Here is a 25,309-nt window from a genome sequence, read left to right on the forward strand (position 1 = left end):
AGGTTATTTTAGACAAGAATAAAGTCCAAAGGCTCACTCTCAGAAAGACACTGACAATATGTATTATTAGCTATCGCTCAAAATGAAACACCTTATACTATTGAAAACATCAGAAGAGCAGAATAAAGACATATTCCTAAATGCATCCAGAAAGCGTTTTGAGAAATATTTTTGACTATTTGACTATTTTAAGTATTTATGGCTATTAGTAGAGACAGACAAAAAAGTTTAAACAGAGATTCACATCTGTAAGAAATGCAAGGCTTCTTTTAATGGTAGCAAAAGCCAAAAGTTTGCTAACAAGTCACATAGGTGGAAAAATACAGCCGCTGCATTACACAGTGAAATGGCATTAGTTTAGCATTTGTCTAGAAGCAAACAAACAATTAAGAGCCAAGACCAAAGTGGGAAGTTAAAGACCCAGCTAGTGAAATACTTATCTGGCAAGTCACACTGTACCATGATGGTTGGAACAAAGCCATAGCAACCACAGACACCAACACAATCCAGCATCTTGTACACTGTCTGGAAGCTAGTGCTAACAAAGTTTCTTTCATCATCAAATTCTTCTGCTAGTTTTCAAAATGTTCCTGAAATTGATTCTGTCACCTCAGATATTGTGAGGCTCTGGGACTGCTAATGTCAATGCTTTCAGTTGAAGCAAACGCAGAAACAAAAGTTTTTTGTGACATGATAGGAATTATGGTTAAGTTTTCTCCTCCCTAAACAAACTTTTGCAGTACATCACCTATCCCCCTTCATTGTTTTGGAATTGTCAGGCCAAACTCTTTCCCTTGCTTTTTCTAAGCTGCCAGCAAACGAGCCAGATGTGCAGGCGTTTCTCAGTGCTGACGTTCACGTCCATTTTCCAAAAGGAAGGCAGAAAAAGGGAAGGAATATTTGACAGTCACTCCACAGGAGACCATTTCCATAAATGTTGGCAGCTACAATGATTTAAAAAAAAGGTGGCTTGGCTCGGGGAGAAGGTTGACAGCATAACAAACAAGATCCTAATGAGATGGAAAATCCCTGAACCTCCAGGGGACTGTCCAGATGCTACTTTCATGAAGAATGCTACTGTTTTCTTCAAGTCAAATACAGATATTTTGTTATAAAAAAGGGATTAAAGACTTTTCTTAATCAATAGAGCAGAAAATGTAAAACCACAACCAAAACATATTTTAGCTGTTGGTCTTAATATAGCTTTATTTACTGCATTGCTCACATGTATTTTAAATGCGTCCGAGGCTAAATGTTGTTGTTGGTTGCACTTATAAACCTAACCGTAACCCTAAGCCCTCCTCCGGGTCTGTGCAGCCAAGAAAAGAGTTCAGCACGGGCCGCATATATTTCAAAAATTTACTTGCGACTAGTCACCATCTTTTTATTTTATTTTAAAGTTTTTCACAGTAAAAGTCAGAGTGTCTGCCATTTTCTAAGTATTTGTGTTTAGTCCTTTGAATTACTTCCGGTCCACATTCTATTAGTCAGAAAGTCTTTGGGTAAAACAGTATTACAGAGTTAAGCCTGCCAGCAGGTGAAAGATGGGCTAACCTGTCCAGGGCATGCAGGTTGCTCACACTAGGGGGAAAATGTTCATGCCCCTTTTTTTCTACAGGAAGGTTCTAGCTATCACTTGTATAACACGCAAGAGTTATTGATAAGGGTGAAAAGCAGGTGATATGGAGACATCATACAGATTTTTCATTTTTCCAACCTCCCCAAATCCTGTGCTTTGCACAAGGGATTTGTTAGTGCTGTTTAAGTGATAAGTGCGCGCTCTTTGTGTGCAACCTGGCTTTTGGAATAAATCTACACAATCAGAGTGTAGTCTGTGTTATCCTATGGGTGTGCTACATGCACTATCATACGCACACTTTATGTATGCAGCAGGATGTGTACATCCCTTGAGGTGGCTGTACAAACCTGAAGGTAACTGCAAGGCACACCTGTGGTCGCTTTAACATGAAGTCCCTCCTTTCAACAACCCAGCACAGCCCGGACAACCAAAAAAACGTGCAGCAACCACATAGGTCAGCAGATGCATGTGACCAAGGCTTTACGTTGTAATCATCTGCAAATCCTGTAATTCACACTGACTCCAACTTGAGTTAATGCTCAAGTATAATGTTTGGATTTGTGTTCACACCCCAGATTTCCACATAATGTGCTTGCTGATGTTAGAATGGACATTTGAGCTAAATCTGAAGAAATGTGTGTACAATCCAAAAATCACTTGAACTCGGTTGTACACTCAACAGGCAAACTCTGGTCAGCTTGACAGCAAAGGTTTGTTTACTTGCAAGTGAACTCTGGTTCACTTCACTTCAGTGTGAATGCCAGAAAATCAAAGAGCAGAGGCAATCCAAAAGGAGCAAAACGCCATTAGCAGTATGTATTTTAAGAAAGAAAAAAGAAAAAGCCTGCAACGGTTCATAGGGTGAATCTCTAAATTGATCACTGTTGGATTGAAATTCCTTCCCAAGTTTGAAGAGTGCTGCATTTGTGGTTTGGGTTGGCATGCTGCAGCCCCCCAAACATGAACAAAAAATGCCTAATTAATTATTAGGTTGTCCAGGCATTATAAACACAATTTTTTTGGTCACCATCAATGTTGGATTTCTAGTCAGCATGCAGTTCAGGTCACGTTACACAGTCGAGCATTTTGATTACCTGGAACTTTGAACACCTCACTGAGAAGACTTTCGCTGAGTGTAACTGGCGATCCATTAAGCATGCTGTGAGTCCAGCTCTGGTAGATGGCTTGGAGCAGAAGTGTCTGCGCCCTTGTGGCCTGAATTGTGAAGTGAGGAAGCTCTAAAATGCACTCTGTGGTGGGAACTGATGACCTTTTGCTCCTGCAACAAAAAGAATTGGAAGGGGACAAACAGCATTAGCCAAAAATAATATATTGAATGACAGACGAGTAAAAAGTACGATTTATTGGCAGAAAATGTGAGAACACGTGTTTAAATGGTAAATGAAATAAAGACACACTCCATAACTATCACAAATTCATCAAAAAACTATCCCAATATGAAACCACTTACTGATTGAACAAACAGTCAAATAATTAGAAAATAAGTAGATGTGCATTCCAGCATCTAACTGAAGCGGTGGCAAATGTCAGCCAAGCTCGTCTTAGTTACTTGGCAGGCAGGTCGTGTTTGCTGACCCTTCTCTTCTTCCGTCAAAACTGTGATGATGATTTATGTGAAAAGATGTACTGCCCAGAAATCCGACCCTGAAAGGAATCGTTGTGTGTGTACGATTTTATCCATTTACAAGAACATAGTGGGAGCAAGCTCGTGTGATTCCGAGTGTGATGAGCTGATGAGCAGAGTGTTCAGGGGGATGAGGTAACACAAAAGTCTGATGCTCTCCTCCAGAACCACGTCCATCAGAGCGTCAACAGACCGCGTTCTCATTAATCATCTGAGACATCCATTCATTTTCTTTCATGTGTTTTCCAATTCTACCATTCTAGTTCCCCTGTAACCAACTGTCTCTTGTTCATCTAAACAAACACAACTGTTGTTCATCTGCTGTGCCACACACAACTAATCTCATATCTATAATCTGACAAGTCAGTGCTTTATGTTAAAGATAACTTTTTAAAGCATCTACTTATCCTTCACTGTTAAGCACATCAAAGAAAAACTATTTTACGACAAATGCACATTCACCATACAAGGCAAGGCATTTTTCTATGGTGTAGAAGATGAGACTGTATCCAGCATAGTCCTAACTGACCACTTGACCCGTATCTTTTATATATTCTCCCTGTTGGTCACTGCAAAAACACCTGCCTGCCTGCACTAATCGTGGCAAAAAGAAAAACCTAATTTTGTTCACTTTTGCAGCCTCCTTATTTTTCTGAGAGGTTCTTCTGATTAATTCTCGGAATTGGCAAAAGTCCCCGTCAAGACACACATTTAGCTTATGAGTTGTGTGCACACGTGTGTACATCTGCTTGTTTGACAACATATTGCATTAGACATCAAGCGGTGCTGCCTTAAAAGTAAAACTTTGAGTGAAATAGAACTGTGACTTATTCCAGGGATGGCTGCAGCCTGTCAGGAACACGCATCACAGTTCATTTAATCACACTCCATTATGGCCTGGTCCCAGTTCAGACTGTGGAATATGTCACAGGGTCCCACTTTGAGCCAGTAGCTCTGCAATCGTTTAACTCCTCTGCTGCCCTCCCTTTCTTTCTCCTCGATTCTCTTTATCTTTCCCTTTCTTCTACTCCTGGGTGGTTCGGGTGGGTGACATGAGCCTGAAGCTGCACACAGGCCAGCCCACACGCCTCATAAGTCTGAAGCTCTACCGCACCGTAGAAAGAAATAGCTCAACACCAAGAGAAGAGGAGGAACAGGTAGACGTAGAAAAAGAAAGTCAAGACCTGACAAAACCAATGGTTAACTTTGACAGTTCTCATGAGCAAACTATTGTTTTCTACTTCTGATTCCACAGCATGTCATTTGTAACTATGGTGAGGTGTGCAAGGCAGTTTTTCTCAAATTAAAAATGATTTCCGTTGCATTTCGTACATTGATCACACCTTTTTGTGCACACAACACAAAGTAAAAATAGCAAAAAGTTGCAGTTGAACAAAAGAACACATCAGGGACGTGGAAACAATGTCCCCACATGCAGAACAAATGTGCCTGCAAACCCACTTCAATGAAAGCACTGGCAAGGGATGAAAGTTTGTTGGCTTATTTGAGTGTTTATAGCATTTAAGGGGAGCTGTCATGTGCATGTGGTCCCCTAAAAGTTTAATTATGCACCTGTTTTTATTATATTATGCCCATTTCTAAGTGAACAGCATCTTGGAATTAAATGAGAAGCAGAAACTCTCATTAGGGTCTTTTGGGAATGTTGGATGTGAGGACGACCAGGCTCTCATCGGATTTCAATAAGTAGCTGGCACGGTCAGCATTTTCTGCTGCAACATGGTAAACAGCTTTTTGGCAGAAATTTCGCACTATTACCGCAGGCTGTGAGAAAAACAAAACCCTGAACAGACCAAAGAACATTAACTTCAGCAGCAGCTTCAAAGAACAACACTCAAACATAGGTTTTAGAAAGTACAAAATTGACATTTAAGGCAATTAACATTTTACCTGAGAGTCGGTTCCTCTAAAACAGACCCAGTCTGTAGCTGGGATACAAATCTCTTGAAAACACACTTATCTCATTTTGTGGAGAAGCACCATAGTTGTCTTATAATTTCAGAAATCAGGTCCTTTTAGACTAAAGCTCAGTGCTTCAAGTGGGCCGTCTCTGATCTCAGGGTGGCCATTTATTTCTAAAGTGTTTTTATCGAAACACAGAGGCCACCAGGAATCTCTTTAAAGGAAAATAGAATTAGTCAGAACTAGTGAAAACCTGGATGTATTAATTTGAGCCAATTCAGAACTCCAGCCCAGGAGCTGCTACAGGACATTTTGTAGACTGGATTGCTTAGCTGGAAGAAATTGTTTAAGCGGCTGTCAGTTATTTTTTTGATTTTTTTTTAAACCTGTCCAAATGGTTTTTGAGAAAAGCAACACTAAAGAAACTCTAGGAACAAATATGTGTTGCCATGGCAACACATATGCTGTCACACAAACACAAACATCTGCATAAACACATAAACAAACCAATGGCAGCTTTTGTGAGCCAAAGCCGGATCAGCAGCAAAAATAAGGCCACAGCTGAGGAGCAGCCTGCCGTTTGATTGTGCTGCCAATCTATCAATAAGGGAAGGGAAAAACAAAATGACAGCATGTGTCTGTATGCTGGTGCCTGTCTTTTCAAACTTTAACATTCTTTAAGTTTTAAAGGATCGTTTCATAAAAACAAACCTAAGAAGAGTCAAAAAGCTATCAGAATGTATTATTCCCTTTTAATTACTTCTCAGTAACTTTTGCAAAAAGGAGCAGGTCTGAAAGTGTACATTGTTTATAAAAAGGAAAAATATAATTGATGCATTTACTGTGTATTTGTACTTTTTGTTTATGCTGTGGCAACTCTCTTCTTGAAAGATGGTTCTGGAGACTTTGCTGTGTGCGGGTCAGAGTTTCTGTGTTCTCAAAACACAAAGAAAAAGGGGTTTAGTGACTATTAATAATAAGAGTCACATGAGATCTCACAATCACTACCAGTACAACAATCTACATAAACTTTAAATTGAGAGAATAAATGAAAAAGAACATGAACAAAATATAGTCTTTGACATCTGACATACTCCTGAGTGTGCAACTTTCTCCTTTCCTCGATGAATGTGACCTTTTACACGACCCTTGACAACGCTAATACAATCCATCCAGAGATGACACATTTATCTATGGATAAAGCAGAAACTGTGATAACTTATCTCAAGTTTTTCCAAATCATTTATTGTCCCACTTTACCTCATTTAGCCAATGCAAACATTCCCTAACCCAGAGAATTGACAAACAGGCTTTGCTATTATTTTCCAATGTTCATAACTTCTCTGTAGAAGCAGCTAAAATGGGAGAGGAGAACTGATAAACTAAAGTTACATGCTGTCTTTTTACTGCAAACTGATCTACAGGGCAGGCAATTCACAATGCACAGCTCGTCCTAAAACAACAGTGATCCTCAGAAGTCCCCTCTTTTATCTCACAAGAAATGACACACTGTAATTATGGAAGAAGCATGTAGGGAACAAATAGTCCAGGTGTGGGAGAGGAAGGCTTGTATTCTTCCCACCTTCACACCCAAAGGTCACCTAGGGTCCATGTTTCAAACTTGTACTGTAAAAAAAATAGCTCATGTGAGCTGATGCAGATTTTGCATTGTCTAAAGATTGTCTTTACAGAAATATTGAATGTACCCATATTTACAATAATGAGCAGGACTCTGCACCCAGAACTGACCCTCTGTTAGTCAACAGATGATGATTGTTAACAGTGAAATGAAATCAAAAATCCTTGTGGAAACTTGGAATAAAATGAAAAGGGAACTTTACTTTGATCAATTATTTCTCTTTAGTGACAAATTTGCTCGACTGTAAATCACATTGTTAAAAAGTATTTTTATTTCATTTTTAAATGGTGCCACAATACTCGTGTATATATATCTGAGGCGAGCAGCAGAACTGAATATGTGGGTTTCCCCCATAAAAAATTGCAAAATCATCCTGACCAATATCAAACAGTTTATTTTGCTTTTGCTATTTATCTTATGGGGGCTAATGAGCAGCAATGAAGTGTGACCTGGCTACAGTTCAGAGGTGGCACCATTTTTTTGAGTAAGGTCTCAAAACTCAAAAAAGTCCCACTTGGAGACTGTAGGGGACAGAGACAGGCCTCAAAGGGTGCACTCCAAAAAGACAACAACCTCAAGAAAACGGTTTCCTCACCCTGTCTGCACTTAGGCATTTAATGATGTCTTACACAGATTCTTCAGGACGATAAAACTGAAAACTCTGGCCTTTTGCATAAATTGACCCTGGTCTCATTGTGCTGTTAGGAAGGCAGCCATAACTGCCCGTCACCCTCAGGAATGTTTGTGCTGCTGTCAGTAGCTCATGCACTGGAACATGAACAAGTGGAGGAATGTTATGTTAAGCTAGAAGTCCGGATTCTGCCTACAGTTTTTAGATCCTGGAGTCAAAGTGTGGGGAAGATGAAGTGAATGCTATGCTGATTTTTAGTGGAGGCATTGTGGTGGTGTTGGCCAGCATCTTCATCTCTGGAAAAATGAGATTCTGAAAAACCAATGGAAATCCCATTTCTACTTAGCCTGGGAACAATTCTATTCTCTAAGGTGGCATTGCTGGCTTCTGTAGAATGAGAACACCTCTAGAATGTGGGAGTGGAAAGGAGGGAATGAACATTGACTGTATGTGAGAACTAGACTGAGTGACCGAGCGAACTATGTCTCTGAGCAGAGCAGCCGGATTTATTCATGTGTGTTTGAAGGGAAGGGAGGATGCTTTGTTATGTGTGCGTTTTGTTGTTTTGTTATGTGCGGGAGACTTCGGACTGCGATCCGTCCCGCCGCTCTGGGTTAGCAGCTCACACAGTGGCTTTGGGGCGGTGTGTGAGCTTTTTTTAAAGCAGAAATGATGCTCAGTCCTTAGAAAGCTGTTCAAACAATCACATGGATTAGTGTTTCCAGTCGTGTCCCGACAAAATAAAGGCTGATGTTATTCCCACATATTTACGTGCAGCCAAGATGCAGATTGCGGCATTTCCCGCATGGATTTTATGTTCATCAAACAAGGCTAATATTGTTAGCGCGTGTTAGCCTTCTCCTAACCCTTCTTCCAGCTCCGTTCTTCCACAAAAAAAACGCACTGACCACATGGATTAAAAAAAAAATGAAGAGCGAACAGGCGCTTCAAAATATTCATAACAGTAATAAAAGCAAGTTTAGAAGATCATCTCGTATATTACCAAGCTGCTGCATGAATGTATATGGCAGCAGTTTGTTTACTTTGGGATTAATTTCCTTTTCTGGTATTTTTAACACTACTGCGCATGCCCAAATGATTTATTCCGACCGAAAGTGTGACCGGTTGAATTTTAATCTGACCATTGATCCGATCAAGATATTTTGCGCATGTAACCGCGGCTACTGATTGGCAAGAGTGGTTGCCATCGAAATGTTGACTCAGACCGACTTGAACCTATCACTGCTTACTAACGTCATCTGGCTCCAACATGGCACCATCTGTATCATTTGATTAGAACCAGAAGTCTTTTTTTATGGGTGATGCCACACTCATACGTTACAGTTCTCATTTACAGTCAATGGCAATGAATCATGCACTGATGTGCATGAGTGTGCCAGTTGTGCCCAAGTGACCAAAATAAACATGTTGGGTGATTGTGGAAGATACTAGAATGGGATGCTATACTGCAGCAGTGTGGAACCAGGTCGGTGACCAGCATTAGGAGATGGTGCAGGGCTGCTATGGCTGGGGTTGGTTCTTCTAAACAAAGACTTCTATCATCCAATCCACCAAACTCAAAACAGAAGCAAATAGCAGAATAACTTCCCCGTTTTTGGCAGAGAAAATTTGGCCATTTTTTTATAAGCACAACCATTGACTGTATAAGCTAACTGGACTGTCACCTATAATGGCTTTTTTATGGCTTCAGCAAAATGAAATTAATTCAGACGCCATTTTTCTACAACATGGACATCGCCATTCGGACCCAAACGATGTCAGTAAGCTGTGATTGGTCTGAGTCAGCCTGAATTCATGTTTCTATAGCAACTATTGTCAGGAGTGAGCTTGTTGGAAGTCAATACCCCTTCCACTGTAAGCAGGTTCAGGAGAATCTGTCAAACATTTTGACTGTTCAAGGTGGGGGCCAGCGGGCGCCACATGCTTTAATTGAGGCATTTTATTGGTTAGTTTATAACTTGAATAACTTGCTCTAAAATTAAGATTAGCAAGAACGTGTTAAACAAAGTTAGAGGGAAAAAAGGTTATTCTGACCAATAGAATGACTGAGTAATAGCTGTTTATTTCTCTAGAGAAATCTGTGGAATTTTGGCTTCTTGGAACCAGCGGGTACTTCCTGTTTGAAACTCCAGACGGGAGGGGTCACTCAGACCAGTTCTCTAATGGGCACAACTCACATATTTAGCTCTTCACACAGGTTCATGGTTTCTACAAATGTGGCAACATTCATATGGTAGTAGAAACACTCAGTCCTGCACGGTGGCGCAGTGGTAAGCGCTCTTGCCTCACAGCAAGACGGCCCCGGGGGCCTTTCTGTGTGCAGTTTGCATGTTCTCCCCGTGCATGTGTGGGTTTTCCAGCCACTCCAGCTTCTTCCCACTGTCCAGAACATGCCTCATAGGTTAACTGGTTACTCTAAGTTGTCCCTAGATGTGAATATGAGTGTGAATGGGTGTGTGACTTGTGGCCCTGCGAGACTGCCTTCACCCACAAGTGGCCGGGATAGGCTCTGGCTCTGGCACCCCGTGACCCCAAAAGTGACAGAAGATTAATGAATGAAACACTCAAAAGTATATGTTTAATACCAAATGGTATTGTTACAAAAAAACACAGATTTTGTTCCCTTTTTGCGCGTTTACCTTACTAACTAACCTACAAAAAAGTATTTGTGGCAAAAAATAAATTTGAAGGTAGTTTCTAAGTTTTTATAAAACATAGAAATAAAGAGCTTTTTGCCAAGAATTAGTTACTTTGTTTAAATTTCAATAGACACTCCTAAAGATAAAGACAATAATAAATGACTTGTTTTTATGGGGAAATGTTGGACTAGCGTTACGCGCAACATGTAATGCTACAGACTTTGGGGTCTCGGGATCTAAAGTTAAAATATGAATTGTCTTTTTGATTTATTCTGTTTATTTATCTATTTATATATCATATGCATAAAAACATTTTTTTTGTTATATTTAAAAAAAATCTGAAGTACCCAATGGGATGCAATCAATTACCCCAAGGTTTACATACCTCTATTCTACACCAAGTCTCTGTTGAGCAGAAAAATACGCCACAGATTACATTTGCAGCCACACTTCAGGAAACCTTTTCGGCTGTTGGAGTCAAAGGTTCTCCATGTGTGCATTTTGTGAGCATTGGTACAGAAAAAAACTCCACTTCCTCTTCCACACTCTTACCCTCACAAAGAGGAAGATCCCTTTTCTCACATCTGGATTACAGTGCTATAGGTTCAAATTCACATACTTGAGTGCAAACTACCTCACACAGATACATAAGACAACGCACACACATAGATTCCCTCTCTGGAGGCTGCTTCGTTAAACAGGGATTACTAAAAGAAATGTTTTAATCAAGTGCTGCAGACAGCTGCAGACTGCCAGGCCGGAAAATTGCAATGATGCGGTTCATCAGGCGTTAAAGCAAAAGAATAGGGAGGTGTGAGTGCGTGTGCGTGTGTGTTTGTGTGTGTGTAGCTTGCCGTCTCTGTAAAACAGCAGCTCTTTTTTGGTTTACAAGGGTAATTTAAATCTTTCAACAGAACTCAAATATAATATTGCACTAAGTCTGCAAAGATGGTCATTTACAATTGTGCACATCGGTTTACAGTGAAAGCTGTAAGGAGTCAACCGAAGCACCAGCTGTTCATTCATTTTTTTTCTTCCGTTTTTTTGTTAGGGAATTGAACCTTCACCAATTTTCTCAGAAGACAGACACATTCATTTTTCTCTAACCAAGTATGTTTGTAGAAAACCAAAACACCACTTTTTTCAGCTATATACTAATGTTTCTGCATTTAAGTTGCAGATGTACGTTTCTGAGAGACAAAAAAATATATATTTGAGAAAAAACAGAGGACAGAACTTAAATGCACACCACAGGATATGATAATCCACTCAGAGTTGATAATCCATCTATCCTTCCCCAATTCCCACTGTTTTCCCCTCCCTCAAGCCTCAGCTCCTCAGATGACTAATTCAGGCATTAATAGTCTTCCCGTCAAGTGAAAACATCTCCAGCTGCTCCTAAATCTACGTCTTGGCTCTCATCTTTACATCCAAAAACATTTTACGGTCAAGTTAAAATTAAATAGATGTTCTTGGATTGTATGACTACGGCCTCTTGAAAGCATTACAGCATATATAAAATACATATCTGGGCTGGATTTGAAATCCGTGTTTATTTAAGCTAAAGTTTGTGTACTGTAAAACTTTACACGGTAGCACGATTACGAATTCTCCAACGCTAAATGTAAAAAAACAGACACATAGATCCTTTTGACCATGAATGTCAGTCACTAAGAGTACGATTGTTTAATTTGCTCAAACCATTTCCCTAAAACAACCTTCCTTAATATGTCCATTTATCTCTGTCAGCCATAAAATCAAATAAAACTGTCAGACAGCAGAGAATGGGAGGAAAAACAAACCTCACCACAGACTTGGCCACTGTATTTTATAGACTCTACAGCACAAAACGTGACATTTTACCTTGCAGCTTGCAATCCTTTACTTCAATAGCCCAGCTACGCAACAAAATTACATCATTTGCCATCATATTCTGGGTTTTTATACACACCTGCTAATGTATGACACCCTGTTTCTGGCCACATTCACTCAACTTAAATGAGATTTTTTTGTCTAAAAAACATCCCCTTGCTACTTTTTGCAGCAGGGAAAGGCTGAGTGACCATGTACTGAATTGGAAACCTTTATAAAATATTAATTTCTAACTACAATTCAAAGCTATGTATCTGGTTTAGTTATTTAATTATCCGGGTTGGTCCATAACGGCCTACCATGATGTCATCAAGCAGGGAGCTTAACAGCATCATAACATCATAAGTGAGGTTGATCTATTATCGCTTCAAAGGTTTGGTTCAGGGCTGAAATTACTAAAATAACAGGTTGACACATATTTTTACATTATTTCAAACTTAAATCAATGTTGAACATTTCTTCCTCAACAGCCACCATTTCTTTGTAACAAACATGTTGAGTGGTAAATAAATGTGGCTCACACACTGTCCCCATGAATGCTATTCAGTGAATTCATAAAGTTTTTTGATGGATTTTCTTCTTGGCTGCACTTTAAGACATATACCAGAAGCTGCTTTCTATAACTAACTATGAACAGGAGTAATGAGGCATTACAATCACACCAGAAGCCTCATGCCTCAGATTCCTCAAGCAGACTCCATAAATCACAATATGAGCTAATACTAAGTCTAGACTAGGGGTCCAGACACAGTCAAGGACTTCTAAATTTCACATAAAATGAAATCTAACAGGTAGTACTAAAACTGGACGAACCTGCGACAACGCAACAACTTAGACCAATAATGAGTTATCAAGGGAAAACCAACATACTTTTCCTTTCTTCCTTTCAAACTGAAAGTCCGTTTTCCAAGGCTGTATAACATACACCTGTAATTCCACATGCTTGAAGAAATTATCCCCCAAGAAATAGCTGTGCAACTAATAGGGGCTGCTAAAAATGCCACATAAAAGCTGGCACAGGCCTGAGTTATGACCTGCAATGCGACAAACCACACCAAGCTGCTCCTGGTGTCTTGGTTAGTTGGTGGGCTATGGCCTGCTTCCATATGTTACTGCTGTCAGGTGGCCCAGCACCAGGAATATTATATGGTTTCGGCACAGGTGTGTGTGCACATGTGTCTATGTAAGTGAGTGTGGAGTTTAGGTTTTTGGGGGGAATCAATGCAGGTGGCACTTTTAATGTCCTTTCACTGCAACTGCTTTATTTGTATTTTTCTACTATAGTGGAAGAGAGGGGAGTGAAGCCAACGTTGGTTTTTATGTAGAATAACAGTTTCAGCACTGAGAGCAGGTGAGGCACCTGAGAAGTCATGTGGTCAGAGTTTGCAGTAAACGCTGAGAATTTGAACACAGCGAAACTGCATTTCAGAAAATATTAGCTCCATGGTAACCAAACAACAGTAACTTCTCAAAGCAAGCATTAGAATTACAAAGCATTTGACTGTTCATTAGATATTGACTGCAGGGACACAGCAGTCAGTAAGATGTTTCAGGCAGCTTCCAGTTTTGACAGAAGAGGGTCAAATATGAGTCACGTCAATTTTGAGCTGACAGAGGTCTTAACACAGCACCACAATCTGGCTCTGCTATTATCTACAGCAAAGAGATTGACAGAAAGAAAAACGGGCAACCGCTTTAAAGTTCAAGTGTCGGAAACATCAAGAGAGACTTCAGAACTGGCGAGGAAAATCAGATGAAGTGGAAAGGAACGAAAAAATATCGAAAGATTTGGCAACACGCTGGTGAATAAGTCGAATACTTCTATGTAAAAAAAATAACTGAATATCAATCATAAATCATCAAATTATGACAACCCTTGATCACTTTGACATTTTCCCAAAAAATAAATTGAAACCAGCCTCCATGGTGTAAACCATGACAAGACAAGAGGTGTTTTTCTAAGCTTGCTGCACAACCAAGAACAATTTCAAATGTCAAAGATTTTACCAGCCCACCAAGTAAAAAGACATATTTCTTCAGTAAAACTGAAGCTAAAGATGTGAACTCTCTTGAAAAAAGGCCAAACTATGGTAAATGTTTTATTGAAGTGGCCTGTGAAGGCAGCGTCCATCATCTTTAATCGACTAAAAGAAGTGACCGTTTTTACTCTAGGAACTAAAAGGAAAATAAATAGAGGGAATTGAGCAAATATTCTGACAAATAGTAGTCTCTCACCGCAAGATCTTTCCACATTTTCACACCAAGTGTGATTAACTAGGGCCTTGAAAGGTTGCAATGTTTCAAAGGATCGCTCCAATACAAAGAAAAGAATGGGGCATGGGAGCAGACATGATAAACATCTAGTGATTGTTAAGAACATTTTACATGTTAATTGACCGTGTGAGGAAAGGTGGACACCAAGGACAGTAAGTGGTCTGAAAGTGCATGGGGGGAAATTAAATAAACTTTTTTTTTTTTTTTTTTTTTTTTTTTATTAGCAGCAAGCAAAAGACAGTGGATTCTTTCCTGGGTCTGAAGGAAAACCTTTGTGGAGGTCAAGAAAAGTCAAAACCATCTAAACTAATGGGAAGAAAGAGCTTCCCAAAGTGGAGCTCCAGAACAGCTTTCCTCCTTTAACAGGCACTTCGACAGCGAGGTGTGAGAGAGCAGGCACAGGGCAGGTTTGTGAGCGTGAACATCACGGCTAATCCATACAATTACTGAAGTAAGTGAACTGCTGGAATGTGTGTAAATAAAAAAAAAAGAAAATTCATAAACAACACCTAAACACCACAACAACCAACAATTATTTAATCACATCCAACAGAACTGTGTTTTAGGTCTTTTTTCTGTGTTCCAAGTGGGGAATTTCAGCCCAATTACTGTTTATGAAGTACTGACAGCTGAAAAATGTGCCATTTCATATTTTTAAACAAGAAAATACATTTCATATCAGGATAGTCTGGACTGTTCCTTTGGACCAAAAAAGGGTTCCCTTTCATTTGGGCAGAGCTGCTTTCACACTGCACTCTTAAGTAAGCTAAAGCTCTTCTAAAGGCCAAGCAGTTACAACAGCTGCTCATTTGGGGGAAGTATTTTCCAAAGCAACGGCTGACCAGGAAGAAAAAATCCTCAAAGGAGAAGGCCCCGTTTCTAGTCCTCAGCATAGTAGAAGCACATTTATGTCCTTACTAAACTACATATTACCAGCAAGACATTTTTTGCCGCTGCAACTCTTCAGATTTCAGCTACAGGCAATTTTTTCAGTCCATATAATTTATTGGCTACAGAGCCTGTTGCATTCACACTGTAGTAAACCACACTAGGGTTCACTTGTAAGCAAATCGAGCTTTCAGGTGAGCCAGTAGGCTCATTTGACCCACACCAGAGATCAGATAAGTCTTCCCACCTGCCCAAACAAAGCAGATTATTCAAGTGAACAAATTGGTCCAGGCCAAACAAACCTTCCATGAAAGTATCCCAAATCCCTTTCATAGTCCAAAAATACAACATATGCTGCTTTCCTACTTTCCGAGCATTCTCATATTTTAGACACTAGACAATTCAACTCACCACAAGGCAGGCAACTGAATCAGTTTTCCATAGAGTGCAGTACTGAAGGAGGGGATGATTGGGATTAGAGGCCGAAAGTCCCCTGTAACGTCTCTGAGTGTCAAGCCAGCCTGGAATCCAAACACCTTCAAAAATAGACAAAGAATATATCAGAAGCAAGACCACCATGGTGGCAGGCAGAAAATTAGATATAGTAATAAAAGAGCATCAATTTTAACTCTTCCTGCTGTTTCTATAAAATATTTTAAATATGGAAGAATTTATTTAACTAAATTATTAGTCATTTCAACAGAAAATGAATTAAGAGACTGTCACAAAACAACGCAATCATAAAGGGTTTTGCCATTTATACAGTTAAATGATTAATAAAAGATGTAACTGATTTTTTTCTATGAAATTAAATATTCTGCTGTGAGAAGCTGCAGCAAGAGGACTCTGATAAACAGCTCAACTCTCTTAGTCTGAGCATACATTCAAAATGAGCACATAGCACATAGTTACATTTTATGAGTGCAAAATATATAAGGATAGATTACAAAACACATTTCAAAATGCAATCACTATTATTCTGATAAGATACTGCTTATCTAAATCTGCTAAAAATTATTTTAAGAAAATGTAAATTGTATTAGTTAGCTAAACGTAATGTTTCCCCTTTTCAGTCCTGTTTGTGTTGAATCAATGATGGAATCTTTTGGTTGATAAGCACTTTGTGTTATGCTTTTATATGAAAAGTGCTTTATAAATAAAGTTTGATTTGATAAATTATCAAACGCATTAAAGAAAATTAGAGAATTAAGTAAAGATTTTAAAAGTCTGAGATTACTTTTCTAACATGTTTACCTTTATTTTCAGAAGCAGCTCAAGGTACAGAGAAAGCAAAACATACAAGACTGTTAAACCAGTTATCAACGACAAAAGCAAAGTCAAATGTCAGATGCTAAAGAAACAAGGTTGAGATAAAGCTCCATGAAAAAAATGACATTGCGTGTCATAAGTTAATATAAAACCATTTTTGCTGCATCATTTGAACTTGAATTGCTGGTTTTTCAGGTCTTCGATTTTTTAGAAGCTTTTTTTTTTTAATCAAACTAATGTTTGAAGAATCTCTGTAAAGCACTTTAAATTGTTTTTGTGTAGAAAATTCTACATAGTCAAAGTTGTATTATCCTGTTAAAATGCAGTTAGGTCTGCATGGTACTCTATTACAAAAGACGGAAATCTTAAATTAAAAAATAAATTTGGATTGGGAAATCAAGATTTGCTTAGATATCTACAAATTCAGGACTTTTATACAAGGGAAATTAAACCTAACCTAGAACCTAAAAAAGATACAGTATAACTAAAGTAATATTAGACGCTTATAAAAAACAGTAAAACAAGGGTTATTTCATCTTTTTACCGTTCTTTTACTGAAAACAGGAAAAGTTCATCATTTTACATTAAAAGTAAATGGGAATCTGAGTTTAATCAAAAGATTACAGAAGAAGACTGGTTTAAAATGTGTCTCACACAGTGCTCTTCTACCAGCTCTCAAATATGGAAGGAATTTGCATGGAAGAATCTTACACGGTATTTTATAACGCCCCAAATCAAAAGCAAACAACTAAAAAATCTACAGGCTTGCTGGAGACAATGTGGGAGTCAAGAAGGGAATCATGCTCATATTTTCTGGTCATGTCCTAAATTACTATCTTTTTGGAATGATGTAACAACTGTCATGAGAAATGTTATTGGATATCACCTGCCAAACGAGTTTACAACTCTGTATCTGGGTACTATTGAAGACTCTGTACTGAATGAAGATGTTTACCTAGTAAGGATTTCACTCTTGGCAAGCAAGAAAATGATAAAAAAAATGGCACAAGGTGGAGACCCTGGAAAAGATGACTGGTTGAAGATCATATGGACCATTTACTCACTGAAAAAATTGACATTTCTATTCAAATTGAAGTTAGACATTTTCAAAAAAAAATGGCAAAAATGGTACAAATATATGGAAAACCAATAAAAAGTTCAGAGGATTTCGTGTATGAAAAAAAAAAATGTAATAATAAGAAGAAGAAAAACAGCCCAATTGCAGTGTGTTGTGTCTGTTCTGTTGTTTGTTGTGGTTGCTGACCCGTGTATGTAAATGTTGACAACTGAAAACGTTCAATAAAAACAAAGTTTAAAAAAAAAATGCAGTTATGTCCATGCTTTTTTGTCTTTTCTTTTTAAAGAATTTAAAATTCCTTTGAACAAATCTCAATAACAATCTTGGGACAAGAGATAGCAAGATTCTATGAGACAAACACCAAAGCTCTGATGGCCAATGTCAACAAAGCACAGATTAAGATTAGACGGGGTTTAGAACCTTTCACCATCACTTCCTGAACTGGTGGCATTGCAGCCAAAGTGACCTCCAAGGTCCCGAGGCCGAAACAGAGGCAGAATTTGAACCTTGATAGAAACAGATGCTGATTGGTTAAAACAATCCTGAGCAGCTGACCAGTTGACTGTTAACCCTGAAGTGAACCTGTGATAAGGACTACCAGCTTGACATCTAGTAAACATCCTTTAGAAGCCCAAAGAGTTTACCAGGAAAGACTGATTCTCAGGTGTTCTTAAGAAATAAAATGTAACCACGTTTTAGCTGTGTAATCACTTATCTTCAAAAAAGAGATCATGGACTTTGAGTAAAATCTTAATAGGTCAAGTTATACTTCAGACACTAATCACTTAAATTTTAAAATGTTACTTCACAACTATGAATATGCAATAATAAAATTAGTTATTTCAAATTAAAATAACTTTTTGGTTCCTATTTAATTTAGCATTATTTATTTAGCATTTAGTTGGTATAAATGTTCATTAAAGACAGACAAGATTTTAAGTGATCCTAATTAACCCTTGTGCTATCCTATGGGTCCAGATGACCCCTCCCTTACATTGACGTGTTCTCCCTACCATGACAAAGGTGGATAAAGGTGGAAAGATTTCATGTAATCCATGGACACCAGTGAAGATCACAAATCATTGAAGAAAAAAGGTTCAGAGCACTGTCTAGTGGGTCTAGATGACCCAACTCCCAATGTTAAAGTGCCTAGGATAGCACAAGGGTTAAAAAAATAAAAATAAATAAAGTCCATTTCTTACAAACATGTTATCCAGAGTAACATAATCTGGTGTCTGTAGGAAGACAATAATGTCAGCTTCCTACTCCCCCTTCACTTGGTAGATAATAACTCTGATATAGTTCAGAGATGGGCTGGTGGTCTTCAGCGAGTTTAGAGCTTCTTGGTATTTTATGACCAGTTGATGAGGGGTCATTAAGGTCTTTAAAAGGGGTCATTGGGGTTATTTTAGGGCATTGTTAAACAGTGTAGTAATCCATCAGCCAAAGCAAACCAGGGCAAATAAAACTTAGAAGATGTAGATTTATCTGTCAATTTGGAAAAAGACTCAAATAGCTTTCATGAAAAAATGTGTACTAGATTTAAATGCACTTTATTTGGTTTGGTTTGGTTTTGTAGTTTAGATTAAACAAATAAAAATAGGAAAGAAAACAATCACAAAAGACGTGATCACGAAGTCAATAACTTCACTGTTGAGTACAACATAGCTTGTGGTGGATAAAAACCTTCATAGCAACATTGATTACAAACTGTAAGTTACAAACCAGATACTTTCAACCAACAAAAAGCTAAAACTTTAAAGAACTCTGTTCATTAAAACTGTTGTTGTAGACTCAGTGCACTTACCTTGAGGTAGAGATGTGCATAGCAGTGATGTAGCAGGTTGTCAGGGGGCTGACTGAGACTGCTGACGGCGGAGACCAGCTTTGGAGCGTACATTGGCACAGAGTGTTCGACATTCACCCTTTCTACCTGGAACTGCACAGAAGGTAGCGGGCGCGTTGGGTGAAACACGGGCACAGAGACTGGTCCCGTTGCAGGCTGGAGAAGTGAAAAAGAAAGTACAAAACGGGTTTAAAAAAACAAACAGATTAATATACTTTGTGTGCCTGCATACATGCAGGTTGGCATGGTTATCCACAGTTTAGATTGACCCTAATAACCCATTACGTTGGGTGATGTACCGACAAATATATATGGTTACAAAATCTATTTTTGAAATTGGAATTGGAATCGGTTTATTTCAAGCAATCAAAGCAAGAATAATGCATAAACAAGACAACCAACAGAGGTTTATATCCAAACAAAGATATAGCAAACATAGGATAATTAGTCATAAAACTGATTGGAAAATTCTCATACGTCCTCCAAGTAATTAATTCAATTAATACTCTGAAACATAAACACATTTGCTCTTTTGTATAAAGAACATGACACAATAAAACTATGAACTATTAAGATTGTAACAAGAAGATCAATAGGTATCTTAAAAGGGAGTGGGAGGAAGTAAACCTATATAATCCCACCCGTGTTTCAAATATTAATTACAAAATCTTTTATGTTGTTAAAAAATAGTTTTATGTGAAAACTAAACACGTGGAATTTAAAAAACATTATGAAAAATAGGAAGAAAAATTTGCCATTAAAAACACAACCAATTGTTCGAAAGCAAAATTGATCAATGGATTCGATGAATCTGGTTTTTCAACCAAGCCCTGGAAGGAACACCTGTTTTGCTCAGCTGTCAGCACAGATTCAAGCCTTCTTCCGATGCATGCAAGTCTGAAACCAAAGCATCTCTCTGAACAACTTCCTAAAGGTGAATTTAAAATGTTTTTCTATTAGTTTCTTTCTTGAATTCTCTCCATAAACTTTTTTTTTAATAGCTATGATAAAATTAAGCATCTCAAGTCAGAATCATTTAAATGGAAAATGCTGATCCTTCATTTATCCCACAGATGTGCCCCCCCACCACCACCACCTCTCCACCAGAACAGCTTCAGTAAATCCACTCCTTTTGTGGTCCATCTCATTAATTATAAAGCAAATAGACATAGGTGGACAATTTAGTACACTAATATATATTGTTTAGCTTTTAGATTACAGAATCACCATTATCCTCCTGGTGAAAATACAAAAGAGATGTAAACGTTTGGATTCTCAATTCAGACGTGATTTTAAAAAAAGACCGTGAACTGCTAATATGGAGACAAAGCTCTAAAAGGTTTTCAAAAACATATTCAGAAAGTAAAGATATCAGGGATAATGATGTGAATTAAAGGAAAATAAGAGCAGCAAGTCCTACTTTATGACCCATGATGACTGGCAGTGTGTGGAGGAGGTTGAACTCTGCCATGGAGACGGTGACCGACACTTGAAGCAAAGTGAGACAAGTGAGTCTGGTGGGGATAAACTCCTCCAAGTCTAAGATCTCCTCTGGAGTAGCTGGACCAGTGCTTTCCTTCACGGTTTCTAAGAAAGGCAGCCAAGACAAAGCATATTTGTTACTAAAACATCAAAGTTATAATTTCCATTTTGGACATTTCTAAAAGATTGCTAACAAAAGGTTAAACAATACTAATTTTTTTTAAAATGCAGTCAAGTAAGGCTCTACCAAGTAAACAGACATTCATGTCTAGTCCAAACATAATGTGCACAGTTCTAAACCTTTGCTCTTCACAATGTCATCTTGAGGAGGCAGGACAACTGAAAAGTGAAGGAGGCGAGGAACATCAAAGTCTTTGAGGTTCTTTCCAACATCAAGATGCAGATTTAGAACATTTTTTCCTCCAAATGTTTGCATTGATTCTAAAGACTACCTTGGAAATGTGAAAATGTACAAAGATGGGATTTTGCATGTTCGGATAACTACGGTGACATGTAGCAGAGTGTAAAATTACTGTAAACACTAGTTTTAGTAGTTATAAAAAAGACTTATAGTAACAAGAAGAAACAAAAGATTCAATTGCATATCAAAACCTTTTAAACCCTTTTTTGCATTACTGTTAATTTAGAAAGTTGATGTAAATGTCTGAATGGTGGAGAAAAGTTTAAACACCTGCTGTTAGTCATTAAAGAATCCTTATTTTACTGGGCAACTCAGTCATATTTTACTTTCTGCCCCAAGTGTTTTATTTAAAGGTGCAAAAGACCTAACAGACCCCGCAGCCTTTAAGACGATTTCTGCACATCTGAAAGAAGTTTATCAAATCACTGACCTGGCTGGGGTCTGCAGTAGGACACATATTCGTGGTCCATGGCACAGGTAATCATTTTGAGAATGCGGTGAATGGCGCTGCTGTGAAGCCTAATGTTGAGCGGTCCCACCACCAGCCTCTTGATGGACGTCTCTTCAACCGCTGCCACTGCCTCCTCCATGCCTGACACTAGGAACTCCTGTGAGCCTGCAAAGAGATGAATCCAAAAGAGGAACGTTTACGTACCAAAACACCTTTTTCTTTAAAGAAAATATTCCTTTTTTTATATATAGTTTAGCCCCACAAAAGAACCACAGAAATAGCAGTAGTGTAACACAGCAGCAGGGAACACCACACAGGGCTGTGAACAACTTGAGTGATGAATATTCCAAATGTTCGGTTCTCTCACACAGCTGTCCCTTCATTCATCTTGGGCCCGTGTTCCAGAGGTCCACTTAAAAGAGCCAGTTCCCCGGCAATAAAAACAGAGAAATTAAAAATAAAAGAAGGGGGTGGATGAATGGCAGTAAGAGAAAGAGGACAAAGGGTCACCACTAGCTTTATTCCCATTACAATCTACCCCTAAACATTCTTGGAGCTCAGATTAAATGCAATGAATTTTACCTTTTTTGCTCTAAGGGGCTGGTGTGAGGGTGTAACTTTCAGTCAATGTTGAAAACTTATAAAGGGCAACAGGCATTGACACGTCCCCTTCCCCCCCAATGAGATGTGGCTGCAGTGGATTACAGCTAATATCAACCAGATGGCTGCAGTTATAGGGCCGCTGGACTGATGAAGAGGCTCATTTTAGCTGGGATTTGACTGGATCTTCATTTGCCATTGTTAAAATCTACAATATTAGTCTAATCTGAAGTCATTCTAAAGAGGGACCCACTCATGAGTTTGGCTGACACTGGGTCTGCTTCTTGTTGTGAGGGAGCAGCAGCAGCCGTCCCAGGAAAAGCAGGTGACACTTATCCAAAGATCAGGTCAGAAATCCCTCCGACAACTCCAGATGACAATATCAACGGTTTCTTTTATTCAGACAATCATCTGAAGTTGACAGCAGCAGGAAGAAAAAACAGCCTGATTCAAAAGACGGCAGAAAAACTCATACATTAAGTAATCGGAGAAACAAAGTTTATCTATACAAAGTTTCATCTGTACACCGAAGTGATCTAGATGTTAGTTTTGAAGTTCTAAGCATGATTTAGGATGTGTTTTGTAATTCACTGCCTCTTTAGTTTGGTGGAATTATTATAGTTTTACTGATTGATGTCACCATCCATCATAAAAAAATAAAAATAAATAAAATGTTTTGACTGAAATACAGTGTCATCTTTCAACAGAAGCTTCTGATCATTCTGAAGTTGATACAAATCCTGAAGGAATGAGAAACCCTGACTGTCTTTAGGCTTCTGCCAAGGAGACTGACATCTAATTAGGTAAGAAAAGCCTACTCACTTTCTCAAGAGCTTACAGGTAAAGAGAGGGAGGGGAAACAGTGTTTCAACAGGCAACGGGGAAGAGAAACTCAAATATGTGTCAGTGCAGCCTAAACACTTTTGACAGTTGCCCCACAGGTAAGTTTAGGGTGAGAGCGAGGACAGAGAGGGTCAACGACCAGGTGGCCATGAACGAAACAAGGCCGGCTCTTTCTTCGAGGCTGGAGTGGGCTTGTTTGACAGGGAGGAGAAAAGGGAGGAAGAATGGAAAAGACAGACACGAAGAGGAGAGGAACAGGGCAGAGAGAGGAAGAGTGAACATGACAGGCAGGGAGAAAAAGAGAGATGAGGTTGCAGGGTGACCAAACAAGCTCTGAGGAGGAATGAATTCAACAATACCTTTGCCACCGCTGTTCTCCATTGTGTAGAGATAATCCATGTAAAAAGCCCCGAAGCGCTGCATGCCAGCTATCTCTGTGTAGGTCTCCTGTCAAACAAAAGTGGAGCTCGGCAAATATGGCAGTAAGGGTGCAAACAAGCTGATAGCCTTTGAGTGGCAATGACTGGGGCCAAGGCAGATAGAGTGAGGGTCAAATCAGAGATAACTAAACTACAGCGTTGAATATGCTTGTTTACCTTGCTACTCATATCATTGATAGAATTTTAAACACTTCCAACTTAAATAAAAGGAGAACAATAAAAAGTTCCCACTCAGTGTAATAAAATATAGAACTATTTTGAGTTGGCAATTATTAGGAGCAAAAAAAAAGCTGAATTTTATTAGTGGACATTTATGTATGCTTTAGAAATACACCAATTGTTTCCTAAATATGAACCCTAAATTTGTGATAAATTATCAGTCAGATAAACTGTAGATGGATCTCAATGAAATTTCTATATTTTCCATGAAAACACTCTCTTTCTGATCCTTGGATTTTAGTCTAATTTTCATGATGGCTCTATCTTAGAATTCCAGATTTGAAGAATATTTTTATCAAGCATTTTTGTTTTGCAAACACTACATTCTATTCTATAGCTATACTCATGGGGTAAGGTATTGATTTCATTTTTGACCAATAAAAAAACCTTTTATAGCACACATTAATCAAGGAGAGTTTGCATAAAACAGCTTCCTAAGGCTAAAAGGGAGGTAGAAATCTGCATGTATGTTTTTTCACTTAATGAGAGTCACAACAGAGGAAAACATAACTGCAACAGCAAGAACAACAAATCCCATCATGTCCTTGAAGATTTAAATCAACTTCATCAAGTTAGGAATTAAAGCCTTTTAAAAAGGTAATACTTGATAAAAATTAAACTGGAAACATCATTTGCTCAAAAATTGTAACAAGTCTGAGTTTGACTTTGCTACTAAACCAACGTGTACAAACATAAAAAATAAAATGCTTAATTGCAAAAAAAATAAAAAAGACTTAAAAGACAAAAAATTAAAAATAAAAGCATCCAACATAGTCAGCACCCCCGCTGACAGAAAATTTCTCTGGACAAAGGCCTAAGGAGAGCCTTATCAGAGAGACAGGTTAATGAGTAATATTTATAAGGGCATGTCTAATGGCCATGGCATGCTTTTGGATCAAAGCCAGACTGCTTTCAAAACCACTAATGAATCAACGCTAAAACCTCAGAGTGTTAAACTTTCAAGCATGACCAGAGCAGAAGAAGGATGGATGGATATTCAAACAAGTGCTTTATTGACGGTAATGAACATTTGTAAGTAGAGTCAACACTTCAGCTGTGAGCACTGATGAATGAAGCCCAGAATAATCAGAAACCAAGGCTTCAGACAGCAGAACCACTGCAAAAATACACAAACATAAAGAAGTTAAACCGGGTATGATAACAACAAAAAAGCTTTGCCTTTCCAGGTCAAACATAAAAAGTATTTGCAAACATTAGATAATGTTTGCAAATACAATACAATAATGGTCAAAATGAGTGCTGTCCCCTTGCTTTTTCCAATTTCTGATAGTTATAAAATACACATTTTGTTTGTTTTCCAACCGGCGCCACAATAAGCTGCCAGTTACTAGCTCTGAGTTAGTGGAGTTGTTTCTGTGTTTTGACTGGGGTCCTTAAAGAGTTATTTATGACAACCTTGTTGCATCTGCACCCCTCTACAAAGTGAGCTGCTGGGGGGGTGGATGCCCTGACAGGAAAAGGAGGAGGACTGACAAACTGGTGTTCGGAGTTCCAACTCCTATTTGGGATGTCCCCCAGAGTCTATGGCTAT

The 25,309-nt window shown here is 38.5% G+C and overlaps 1 protein-coding gene across 4 annotated transcripts in view; it reads right to left on the bottom strand.

Annotated features, from left to right (window-relative positions):
- vps13b (vacuolar protein sorting 13 homolog B) overlaps positions 1-25,309 on the bottom strand; it is a 318,767-nt gene that overhangs the window by 249,920 nt on the left and 43,538 nt on the right. For all 4 annotated transcript variants that reach the window (XR_002874967.2, XM_023964361.2, XM_023964362.2 and 1 more), the window contains exons 12-17: positions 23,458-23,545; positions 21,635-21,820; positions 20,722-20,888; positions 19,263-19,457; positions 15,520-15,644; positions 2,674-2,858 (exon numbers count right to left, since the gene is read on the bottom strand). Coding sequence is in view for 3 of the 4 variants with exons in the window: in XM_023964361.2 (XP_023820129.1) it covers positions 2,674-2,858; positions 15,520-15,644; positions 19,263-19,457; positions 20,722-20,888; positions 21,635-21,820; positions 23,458-23,545 (946 nt within the window). In the remaining variant the exon portion in view is untranslated. The remainder of the gene's footprint in view (positions 1-2,673; positions 2,859-15,519; positions 15,645-19,262; positions 19,458-20,721; positions 20,889-21,634; positions 21,821-23,457; positions 23,546-25,309) is intronic.

Source organism: Oryzias latipes, chromosome 16 (assembly GCF_053564925.1).
Source record: "Oryzias latipes strain Hd-rR chromosome 16, Olatipes_Hd-rR_3.1".
Classification (NCBI taxonomy): Eukaryota; Metazoa; Chordata; class Actinopteri; order Beloniformes; family Adrianichthyidae; genus Oryzias; species Oryzias latipes.